The 13684-nt window shown below is 26.3% G+C and overlaps 1 protein-coding gene across 3 annotated transcripts; it reads left to right on the top strand.

The window, feature by feature from the left end:
• Nucleotides 1–1868: 1868 nt before the first annotated feature.
• LOC113553207 (CCR4-NOT transcription complex subunit 7-like) lies at nucleotides 1869–6567 on the top strand. 3 transcript variants are annotated; one of them, XM_026956420.1, is made up of 5 exons: nucleotides 1869–2037; nucleotides 3204–3296; nucleotides 4769–4911; nucleotides 4986–5719; nucleotides 5790–6567. In XM_026956420.1, the coding sequence occupies exons 4-5, from the start codon at nucleotides 5058–5060 to the stop codon at nucleotides 6277–6279; spliced, it is 1152 nt and encodes a 383-aa protein (XP_026812221.1). In that variant the 5' UTR covers nucleotides 1869–2037; nucleotides 3204–3296; nucleotides 4769–4911; nucleotides 4986–5057; the 3' UTR covers nucleotides 6280–6567. The 3 variants fall into 3 exon arrangements, with proteins under 3 accessions (XP_026812221.1, XP_026812214.1, XP_026812231.1); XM_026956413.1 differs by lacking the exon at nucleotides 4769–4911; XM_026956430.1 differs by lacking the exons at nucleotides 3204–3296; nucleotides 4769–4911.
• Nucleotides 6568–13684: the final 7117 nt, after the last annotated feature.

Below are 13684 nucleotides of genomic sequence, written 5' to 3'. Positions count from 1 at the left end.
TCACGGTTTTAGAATTTTACTAGTGTTTACATTGGTACCTAATACATTTTAATAGTATTTAGTATTTATTATTTAGTTCCTTCTAGAGCAGTGTTTTCCAACTGGTGCTCCGCGGAACCTAAGGATTCCTTGAGAAATTTGAGAAAATATATATTAATTAATAATAATTATGATTTGATCATAGAAGATAGAAAAGCTACAAAAATTATACGGGGGTTCCACAAAACGTTCAAGCTCTTGCAAAGGTTCCGCGAGTAAAAGAAGTTGGAAACATTGTTCTAGAGGTCTATAGTCGGTGATACTAAATAATTTCTGTACCAATTTGAGCTTGAAACGTGTTAGAACGCATAACTATTCAGTATTCACTACCTAACTAGAACCTACTATTCCCCAATATAAAACATCATTAATTATGTATTTTAGCTAAATGATTAATTTTGATTATATGATCAGAAAATTAGTTCTAAAATACTAAATAGAATTATCTAAATGAGAATATTAACATATGGTTGATTAAAACTATAAGTTACAAAATGTAACACATTTTTAAAACATTTTTTCATATTTACTATCTGTCTGAATTCTTACGTTCTACACTTTATATGAATACAAGGAAATATAATATAATATATTATAGGTTCAAAAAAAGATTATTTATGTTGAAAAAATAAAAATAGAATTAATTAAAAGTTCTACAAGGAAAAATTATTAAAAATAATTTATTTATAACGTTTTGTATTTTTAACTTAAAATGCGTACATTATATATTAATATATTAATTGGGTAATTAGACAAAAAATGTGGTTTATAATTTTCATTGCGTAACTTAAAATGTAGATGCAACCTGAGTACTATAATTGTATATTATATATCTAATAACCTAACCTATACACCTACACTATATTTTACAAGGATCCACGTAGCAATTTTTTTCTAGGTCAAGATTGGTCGTACTACTCTTACTGAAGCGATTTTTGTAAGTTTTAACTTCTCACAAATCACAAAGCTACTACAATTATATAGATCCATAAATTACACAATTTAAATAGGTACTGATTTGTATAAAAACATTAAAAAGCCAGTAAAAAGGAAACAGCTGCGCTACTAATCTACTATAGATTTTCCAATAGATTGATCAATGGATAATGACATGTAGTACCAAACGATTAAACATCGACCTTTTTTTTGGAAAGCAAAAAATTCAATTTAAATATCATCAAATAAAAAATGGATGTTTTTAACTCATGATTAAATTTATTTTGCGTTCATCGATTATAGTATAATGTCATAATTAATACTCATAATATATAGTTTCAAACAGGCGTAATGATTATAAAATCAGGTAGGTAAATTACTTTTAATTTTCTAGGGCCTAGGCGTTTACGATTTACATAATAATCTGTAGGTATTAAGTAATTTTGTAATTTTATTTTATTCGTAGGTCGTAGTCATACCTATCTAATAATAACAATTTAATTACGTATACGTATGCAAGTTATATTATATGCTGTAGGATTGTGATTTGTGAACATTTAAAAAGTACACATTTTCAACGTGTTTCGAAAATGCCAATAACTTAACGAAAAAATATTATAATATTATACATATTTGATGTCCTTTAATATACACACTACTACAGTTTGATAAGTTTGAGACGGTACAATATTTCGAGTGGTATGGAGTCTGGACTCAAGAGTTAAGACGTTTATGTATTTTTTAAATGTGACTGTAACACGCAAATACCTACGCAATAGTCGCATGTTATAATAATGCTTTATTTCATGGAGACATGGACAGATTTTTGTATCCATGCTAGTCGTTATCATAGTCGTTTAGTGGTTATCAGGTCCATTGTTTTGGTATTATTTACTAATACTATTTACAAGACCGCAGCCGTGATCTGAACAAAATATTGTGTATCGCAATATTATTTTTTAACTGTTTTGATTACGATAGAACTATATGTTCATGTTTTTTTAAAAAACTTTTTTTTTGAATCCATATCTCTATGTGAAGATCGAAGGTAACCACGTAAACGTAAGTACACATTTTCAGAGTGACTTCCATTATTGTTCCATCGAACAACTTTAACATATGTCTTCGAAATGCGAACGTTTTGTGACTCTAAATCGGTTACAAACATTTAGTGCAAATCGTTTATGATTAAATTTCCCCATGACCCAGTGGTAAAAATATTATGATGTTTGACACTATTGATGAGTGCATTGTTGTATGTAAAAAAACAAAATAAGCTTAACTTTTTGGTTGTAAGTCACAATTCACTGCAACAGCTATGTTTTTATATTAATATTATTGCCGTTGACAGTTAAGAAGCGTTTACATATTCAATAACGACCAATGCAATTGTTTTTTTGACCAATATAATTTTTATTTTCTATGTATGTGTGCGTACAATTCTCTCAGTCAATTTATTTAACTCATCAGTATTATAGTATCATACTATATTATTGGTTCTACAGTTAGTTGCATAATTTCTGTTTCCACAATTTATGTTCTTTTTTGGACAATAATTTATTTTTTATGCACTTGTGTATATTAATGCAACTTGTATTTTACATATAATTATTTCAAGAGTTAACACTTATTTGTATTTACCCCATTTTCTATATTGTGTGATTTTTCATTCCAGTAACATTTCCATTTTACAAAACACAGCAACAAGTGCCAGTTGATAATTGATGATTGGCTAGTAATATTTTTGCCATTTTTGTAAAAAATTTATAAATTTTTCGATTATTTAGCAGTCCTTTTCATGTTCTACATTACAATTATTGGCTCTGTAAATTAAAATATTTCTCTTTTATTCTAAAAAACTACTGCATGAAAGTCAATAGTAGAACAAATAGCATAAGAATGTAATTCAGTCTAATTAATAGAAATAATGCACAAAAGTAGTTACAATCAAATTTCATTATAGTTTCAGTTATGTAGTGATTATTTTTTAAATTTTTATTTAGGTCATTAATTCATGACGAATAAGATATATTAACTCTTATTGTTTAATCATCTTAATCCTATTTTCAGTAGGTTTACCATTGTCACAATGTATTTTGTTACTTATAACAATATTTTAATTTGTTAATAATAATTAATAGTTAATGTAAAAATGTATTGTTACATAATTGATTACATTTTTTACTTAAATATTTAAATCAACATTTTTAATTTTTTAATTTTTTTAGATTTAATTCAATCATTGATAATGGTTGATGAATAATATTTTCTACAGATAGTCTAACAACTTCAAAATTCTTTCAAAGCTATGATTTCATCAGGTAAACTAATTGCTTTAATAATTTAAATGTGTTGTTTCTATTTTATTAATTCACAAAATTGAATTTTTTGAAAATTTGTTCAATTGTTTTATTTTAAAACCCCATAACTTACTTTAAAATAAAAAAATAAAAAGAGTTAACTCATGGCCCTGAATAATATTCTAACCTTTGAATTAGATAATTGGACAAGCCTCTCTAACGTTTAAATTAATTAAGCAAGATAGAATAATCTAAAAGTAAAAATATTTACATGTGTAAACAAGATCTACATACTTGTATATTGCTTTTCCTTAAAATGTAATTAATGTTAAAAAAAGAAAAACTTTTCCATTTTTAATTTAAGCAATTTTATGACATTTATAACATTTTTTACTTTATTTTTTAAATAATTAATATTAACCTATTTTTAAATTCCTATTCTAAAATATTTAGTTTAAAGTTGATTATTTAAAAGTATTTAAAATTTTTATTTGATGTAACAAGGGTTTTTAAAAAATTGTGTTTGACTATTTCACCCATTTATATAATTTTAAATTTTAAATGATAGTAATTTGACATGAAAACTAAAAAATAATTTTAACAGAATATTAAGTACACTGAACGCCACTTATAAGACTTACTTTGGGACCGACACAAAGTGAGTTTTATAACTAGTTATAACCAAATGAATCTTTTAGGTAAAGTGGGAAAAAAAAATTTAATTACATACTTTTGAATTTTATTTTACTACAGTTTTTGCTTTAATTTAAATGTACTTTAATATATTATATTACATACAATAATTGCGAAAAATGTGAAATGCAATAAAATTTGTTGTACATACACATTATAAAGCATGAATCAAAACTAAAAATATGTAATTTTTGAAAACCAATTTATTTCTAAATTTTAACCCAACATGTTTATTTTTACCATTTTTTTTTTTACAAAATTTGAGTCTTATAAACAAAGTGGTAAGTCTTATAACCAAATTTTTTATAATGTATTTGGATACATCTGGACCGATCGAGACGATTTTGTGTCTAATAAGCGACTGATCCTTATATCCGCGAGCTTTATAAGCGGCGTCCACTGTATTTGTCTTTTTTTAAATAATATGTATAATATATTTACAAATTGTAAAAAAAAATATTTTATTTTAAAATTGGATCTCCTTAATAAAAGTAAAAATAAATTTTCAAAAACATGCCGTAAATGATTGAATTTTGATTTTAAAATTTAAATATGATTATAAAATTTTAAAATCTAAATAAACAAATAACAAAAATTTGAAGTTATAAAGAAATAATATTTTAGTCAAAATTTTCAATAGGATCAATTAATTAAATAATGAGACAAATTAAAAATAATAAATAGTATATTTATTAAATGAGTATTTAGTTACGATATAATGTAAATTAATAATAAATAATGAACATAATTTTTAAAAGTCTAATGATGAATAGGTATTCATTATTTATTTATTATTTCAGGAAGATAAGGTCCTCGCTACACCATTAATAGATTTGATATTTGAGCATTAAAATTATTACCATTAATTTAAAAATAGACAATTATTGATTTATAAAATGGTATATTATAAAACCATAATGTCATGCTATAAAGTTTTTCTAAAGTTAGTTTATTTATTATTTTAATTATATAATTATATAATGTCAATAATGAATATCTATTATTTTTATCTTTCAGTTCAAGGTACTGGAATTGCCTGTGATCATTAAACTTTGAGCTTATTTACTGAACAATCTCCAAGCATTCCCAATGAAAAGTGTAGCTGTTGATGGTGCATCAGAAAATTTACGTCAGTTAAGCACAACTTGGGGGAAGAGCAGAGGTGAACAACAAACAGAGTTAAGTGCAGAGGCACGGAACACAGTACGAAGAACTTTATTTGTTGAGCCATCCGCTAAATTAGAAAGCAATGATAACGTTTTGACGGATACCAACGAAAAAAATCCTAAGTGGCTCTCGTACGTATTGCAGAGGTTAAGTGAAGATACTAAAAGTATGCCTGGTAATAGTCAAACACCACCAGCCAAAGAGGTAAAAGAGAGGGAGCCGGAAGCACAAACTGGAGTTGGACCTGATTGTGGTATTAAAGACGTTTGGGCTCATAATTTAGTAGAAGAGTTTACGTCAATACGAAAACTTTTGCCAAAATATTGTTATGTAGCTATGGACACAGAATTTCCAGGTGTTGTAGCCCGACCTATTGGTGATTTTAAAACAACTGCAGATTATCTGTACCAGTTGTTGCGGTGTAATGTTGATCTGTTAAGGATCATTCAATTGGGTCTTTCATTTTTTGACGAAGATGGTAAAACTCCTACTGGTCCATACACAACTTGGCAATTCAATTTTAAATTCAATTTGTCAGAAGATATGTATGCCCAAGACAGTATAGAATTGTTGACAAATTCTAGGTAATAGTTGATTTCTATAATTTTTACAATTAGCATGATACCATTATTTAAAATTATCTTAATTTTTCAGAATACAATTTAAGAAGCATGAAGAGAATGGAATCGAACCTATAGTTTTTGCTGAATGTATAATCACATCTGGTTTGGTACTTATGGATAATATAAAATGGATGACATTCCACAGCAGTTTTGACTTTGGATACTTAGTCAAGGTGTTGACCGATGAAAAATTGCCACAAGAGGAGTCAGATTTTTTTGACATGTTCTCTCTATACTTTCCTTGTGTGTATGACATCAAGTATCTGATGAAAAGTTGTAAAAATTTGAAGGGTGGCCTGCAAGAAGTTGCAGATCAATTGGAACTTAAGCGTATTGGACCACAGCACCAGGCTGGTAGTGACTCTCTACTGACAGGCATGGCATTTTTTAAAATCAGAGATATGTATTTTGAAGGAATGATTGACAGCAAGAAATATTGTGGTCATTTGTATGGCTTGGGAATTACCACATTGAACAATGGCCAAATTCGGTATGATAATAATGAAGGGCCACCCAATTAAATATACCAGAAAAACATTATTAATAAAATAATAAATATATTATTTCCAATGATTGTATAGTTGTTAACCACTAATGAATGGTACCAGCTATACATTTTGACTTTAAAGAAACAAATTTTTTAAAAAATATATGCCCAAGGTATAATTTTTCTCTTCTCAATTTATTTATTCTGTGTACAATTTTGTTTGCCAACTGTGAATGAAATTAGAAAATGATAGAATTAAATGTAGTTTAGAATTATTATGTTAAGAAAAAAAATTAAAGAAAAAAATGGTCTGTATAATAAATGTTGTGTAATTTTTTTATATTATTTTTTCTTATAAGACATTGATCTATGTGTGTTTTGATTTAAGATATTTTTGTTATATGATTAACACAATTTAAAAGCATACACACTACAGTTTTATTTGTTTTATGGAGTGTGGAATTTGGTCCAATGTAATTGAAGACCTTTAAATAAACTATTAGCTTCATTTAATTTTCTGGTACCTGTAAATAGATTAATAAGCTATTTTACTAAATGAGTATATTATGTCTATAAATATTATATTAGTATCTGAATAGGAATGAATAGTCAATAGATAATGATCTTAATAGATTATGGGCATGTAGCATGTGTGTATGCTTGCATATCTTTTATACACTTAATATTTTCCTCATATTATTTTGAAGCTATAAGCCTATAAACATAAAAATTTTGAATTTATTTTGTGTATTTTTGATTTTTTGTACTTTCGGACTGGTATGCCTATTTTTGAACCTATGCGTTTTTAAAGTGTATAGATGCCTATTTCAAAGTTTTCACTGCATTAAATTCATATCCCTATTATAAAACACGATGTTTTCATATATATTTTTTAAACTAACATTTTAGAATATTATTACCTTATTAGTATTGTTGGCAAAAGGCAATGCGGCTTATTGATTATTATGATAAAATATTAAAATACCATAAAAAATATTATGAACTATAATATATAGTACCTTATTTTGTGCATCCTAATATCATTTAAGTACCTATTCATATTTGTATACACTATAGTACTATACAGATAAGTTTGTTACAATTATTCAAATATTAGTTATTATAATTAATACAACTTATATTATCCTACTATAATAGCATATAATATTGAAGATATTTTTATTAAATACATTTAATTTGTAAAAAAAATGATATCTACATTTATAATATGCATTATCACATTGAGTCATTTAGTATTTTAGTGAGTCATTATTTGAATGGTATAAAAAATTACGAGAGGCCAACCTCAATGATCTATTATTATTGATTTATATACCTACGTAACTTAGCTTATATTTTTAACTGGTACCTAAATCTACGGTATTTACGATAATCATACATTTTAAAATGTTATTTAAGATTATTAATATTAAGCCAATATATTACGTACATATCTACAAATATTGAAATATAACGATATATAATACATTGAAAGCGTTCGTCGGCGGTTCGAGCACGCAGGCCATATGTTTGATACAAATATACAATGATACCCATAGGCGCAATTAGGGGGGCTTGGGGGGCTTAGCTCCCCCAGTTTTTAAACGATTTTACTTAAAGCTTATTAAATTTATTGAAACCATTTAATTACAACTAACAGAATAATTTAATATTTATTGACGTTTATATTATATAACAACTCTATTGCAGCTTATCAGTTATAATTTCCAATAGGAAATTGACAGTTTAATGTCCGAAGTGATAGTTGCACATAATTGTTTAAAAGTCTCAAAAAATGATTTTGATTTTAATGATTTAAAAAAAGTTGTTGAAAACCATATCTATCCAAATGTATATAAGCTGTAACAAATTGCAGTAACAATACCTGTAAGTTCAGCTACACGCGAACGCTCATTTTCCTCAATGAGGCGTTTAAAAAATTGGTTAAGAAGTAGCATGGAACAAGAAAGACTTAGTTATTTATCTATTTTATGTATAGAAAGAGACATTGCTAATATAATTGACACTCAGGTTATTGTTGATAAATTTTCAAAAAAGGATAGGCGTATTACTTTAATATAAAATAATAATACTATCAATATGTTATGTGTTATGAGTTAAGTACTTATGTAATTTATTATAATAGATATATGATAAAATATTTTTTTTTACTTTTTTACTGAATACTTTTTTTTATTTAATATAATTTTGTTGAAAAACATTATTATTATTCATAATAAACAATACTTTTTATTAGTAAATAGGTGTTTTATTTTTTTAAGCTCTCTATTTTTATTGATTAGACAGTAGTATGTAAGAAGGAAGTGTTAGGAGGTTATGAGTATTATGACATCCTCATTTTATTATATATTTATTATATAAGTTTATTATATTTTAAGTATGCATAGCTTATTTTTATTGAATTAATAACGAGGTTATATAAAACTGTATTGTCAAAACATGCCTACCTACCTTATTTACAAACAATTTAATATTTTGGGCTTTCGCCACATTCCTCTTTAAAAATCTCCTATATAAACCATTGCTAGGTGATTATGAGGGGTAGAACATTTTTAGATTAAACATAAGACTTGTAAATATTTTTAGCCCCCTCAGATTTTTGATCCTAGTTGTGCCTATGATGATACCACTATCGTATTAAATAATTCGCAGTTTTTTTCGAAACTAGGAAAAATATTAAAAATTAGGAGACTAATAATACGTTTTTTAAAACGTTAATATTTTCAGAAAAATGAACTGTACAAAATGGCTATCTTCAATTTTTTTGAAAAAAAAACATTTTTTAACTTTTTTACCAAAACATTAAAATAAATTTAAACATGAAATATTTGTATTTCTTGTCCCCGGGAATCTTATTAAAAAACCAGAATTATGATATCTCTAGTATTTCAGGAGATATCGAATTGGGTAAATCCTCATGGGACACTCTGTATATATTTATATATACATGCAAATATGCAAAATGGGCTTTCTCACGAAGGGGGAAGTTATTCAAACTTTGGCGATTAATTAGAAATTATTTATTCTTCAAATATATAACGTTTTAATTTTGATTTTATAAAAAAATAATATTTTGTAAAAAAAAAATCAATTACCTACCTATCATTATTATTTTATTTGTAAATTATCAGTATCTATATTGCATACTTAATATTTTTCAAAATTGTCTATGTTTTGTTTTATAAAGATGGACAGTTATACAGGTACACATATAGCCCATAACTATTATTCTGATTTAAATCAAATAATTAAAATTCAATTATTGATTATTAATGAATATTAAATTATACTGAAAAATCATATTGCTATATATCTATAGTTATGTTACTCGTTTCTGTATAAAATACTCGCATTATTATTCTTAAATTATGTTTTTTGGTCGATGATTCGTGTACATTATAATGTGTATTGTGTGTTTTTATTTGTTATTATTATCATATGATTAAATTTAATTGATTGACAACATATTTTTCCGTTTACGTTAGGCGATCGGAATTTTCAATAAATGTATCTACACATTAATATAATAATAATATAAATTATAAATTACATAATATAATTTATATAATAAATAATAATTAATAATTGTAAAAGTATGATACATATGCCATGTATTAGGTTTAGGTACCTAAAATTAAATAAAGCGTATTTAGGAGTCCTCGAAAAAACAGTTGGGGCCATATTATTTATTATAGCTCTGATTAGTTGTAGTTTCGTCTGTGTAGCGTGTAATTATAATGTTCAATATTATATGTTATAAAAACTGTTGTCTGTACTTCTGTAGGTAGAGTACAACACTAATAAATATGTTTTTGAATTTTAATGCGTTATACCATAATAATATAACTATATAATACTATGTCATACACTCATACTGTTCATATCATATTATAATTATTATTTAGGTCCCTAAATCGTATATCGTTCTATATTATTTCTATTTGTAACAACTGCGTTGGTTAGGTTTAAGTTGTAGTTCCAATACCTACTTAATCTTAAGTAGGTACCTTATTCAGTACTAAATATATTTACATTATTATGATTTAATATAACGTTTCTTAAGTTTAGATATCAATCCTTTCGAGGTGTAGATTAAGTTATATTTTTTTAACACAATTAATTAAAAATAGAAATAGGAATTTTTTTAATATTTAATATGTTCAAACTTAAGATAACGTCTGTAGATAACCTTCAAAGTACAGATTACTTATAAAGTTATAATTTATAAATTATAATATTACTCGAGTAATAATATTATATACGTGTTAGGTAGTGGTAACTATTCATTTTTGTCAATATTTATAAACAAAAATAATCAGTACCTATCGTAGATTTGTATTATTTCGTAATAATTAGCATAATTTTAGGGTTATATATATACATAGTAATGTCCAACTAGATGTTGATAGTTGATTATACTGATTAAAGTATTAAACATTTATAAATATAATTATTTTACGTACTATTATGTAAAATATGTGTATTTACATAAGCGGTGAAATCGCTGTATAACGGGAAAAAATGGTAACAAATAGGAGGTAGATTGTAGCCTGTAGGTACCTCCTTGTGCCTATAGTTATATCGCAGTAAATATGATTTTTACAAAATGATTAATTTTGGCATATTTTATCTCGAACACGTGTGTGCTCAAACCACACGACGTGTATGTTATACTTGTGCAGTTATATGTTGTATATTTAATATCATTATTATTTGTTCATTTAAAACACAGTTGTTGCTAGCACGATTTCAGCAGCAGTCACACTCGCATAATATAGGTATAATGGATAGTACCTAGATACCTACGCGCTCGTATAAATAATACAACACCTATATATGTTTCATACAGAGTGATTCTTTCAACTGTACCTAAATATATTATATAATAAAATACTTAATTTTTGAAAATTAATTTTAGCTATTTTATTAACATTTATTGTTTAATTCTTATTTTTTTTTTTTGTTTGACATAGATTTTTAAATTAGATTCTCAAGCCGAATATTATGTTGAAAATTATAATATAATTACAAATACAAATTGAATTTCTAACGAATGGTTGTTAGATAATTAGTTATATGTAGGAATGTGGCGAATGTATTAAGTTTAGTTACAGATAAATGGAGTGAAGTAACATACTAGCATATACTGGCGGTGTATCCCTATACCAATGTTAGAATACACGGCAGTGTCATTATAGATATTACATTTTTTTGTTTATGATCGAATCCGACGCGTACTTATAATATCAAAGCTGTATAATAATTAACAATTTTATATTATTATAGTATATAGTCATATACTCATATAGCATATTTCGAACCAGTGGCATAGCCAGGAATTTTTTTAGGGTTTATTTTTGTGATAAAATAAAATAAATCTACAACCATGGTAAAATAATAAAATAATTTAATGATAAAGGTTAATATTACCAGTGCAGTTGACAACGTGAATACGGCAAAACAGAATAAATTTTACATTTTTACCACGACCAGATGATTGTATTCCTATATTATAAACATTATATTTTTGATAAAAAATATGCCGAAAGAGGGGGGTTGGTCAACACCCAACCTCCCGGCTACGCCACTGTTTCGAACAAAAAACCTGAACATCTGCTATTACTATTCTAAATAGAATGAAAATCTCGTTGGAATGCGACGGACTGCACGCGACGACGTCATAATGCCTCTTAACTATAACGTGTTGTATTAATTTATCATAATGATATACATATTCATCACGATATATTTATGTTCTTTTCTAGGGAGCGTGTGTACTTATGATATAACGATGACATCATCGTTGTGTCGGCATGACGAAAAATGGGATGGGCGAGCTCCTACAACAGTCATCGTCGTCCGTTTAAGATGTGACTGACACAAAATCTTAATTTGTTGCAGACGACCACGTCATGTCATCATACCTGAAAATGAAAATCGTCAAGGAATCGAGGAGAACTCCCTACAATACGACCAACTGTATATACAGCGAATTCGCCGTTCACAACCAGCTATTAAACAAAAAAATAGCTCCAATAAGAGTAGGTTATCGTTGGTATAGGTATGTTATTTGTGTTGGTTTGAACCGGTGAGATATCGGGAACATTCCCAGTGTCTCAGTGTTCAAAAAGTAGTCATTATTATCTTTATAATGAAACAATTAGGTACATATATAACATAACAATATTTTGTATTTAAATTTTATGTAATGCGAGGCGTGAGTGCTGCATTAGGTATTTTAAAAGAGATTTTAGGTTTTTGATCGATGAAAATCTCTTGGCTTCGCCAACAATTATTTATTATATTTAAATATTATATTCTGGCGTATATTTCTATTATAACTATATAAAAAAAAAAAAATTAATTTACTTGGGTTGTAACTTTAAGTTATAACTTATAATCACGCCTAATATATTATTTACGAGTAATATTACTAATATAATATAATATTAGTATTTAGTAGTTACCTAATAATTAAATATTTTGACATATTGTACATATTGCCAACCATTATGAGTTATGGCTTTGTGAATGTTATGATATTATGTTTTATTTCATATTATTATACCATGATAAATTGTATTAATAATAAATTAATGACCGGCCAATAACAATTGTTATGTACATAGTTTTTTGAATACTAAGTTTCTAAAAGTGACTATTTTAATATTATCGTCATTAAAAAAAAAAGTAGTCTTGTTTATAACTTCACATAACCTTAGTTATATATCTTAATTTCTTCTGGATTACCAACAAGTTTATAATATCAAAAAATCAAAAACTAATACCTACATTGCGAAGTAAAAGTCAATTCGTGTACCTATCGTAAAGTTAGGTTGATAGAAATTGATAAAATAAACGATAAAAGAAATAAATTACCAACTATATTAGAAAAGCAATTAATAAAAAAAAAAAATAAATTTTATATGACAAAAATAAATTTAATTAATTTGTCGATGAACAATATGTTTTTAGAATGATATGATGGCCCGACCTTAACATGGACCTCAGCGCCACTGAATTTTCATCTAAAGAATTAGATATATAATTTAAATCATGTACATTTAGACCATTTAGTAGGTAAGACGATTGAACATCGTCTTGCACTTTCTACATACTACATTCCTAATCTAACCGTATGTATTAAAAAATATGGGATTCTGTTTACCTGTTTCTCATCATGCGTAGATAATAAATCCATATAAATAGAATGATTATTATAACGATGATCATAGAGACAAACTGCTGTTAGTATAGAACCACGTGACCCATCTGCTGTTCGCTGGACGATACAACCAAATACGTTTGCGGACTTGGATAGACGATCTTGAATCTTGATAGCCATTCCGACCAACCTGGAGTTAGGGTTAATTATATTTCTGTTCCAATTTTAAAATAATGAAACAACATGTTTAATT

The sequence above is a fragment of the Rhopalosiphum maidis genome, chromosome 4 (genome assembly GCF_003676215.2).
Source record: "Rhopalosiphum maidis isolate BTI-1 chromosome 4, ASM367621v3, whole genome shotgun sequence".
Lineage (NCBI taxonomy): Eukaryota > Metazoa > Arthropoda > Insecta > Hemiptera > Aphididae > Rhopalosiphum > Rhopalosiphum maidis.
Note: the sequence above shows the minus strand (reverse complement) of the source record. Positions and strands in the feature narration are given on the sequence as shown.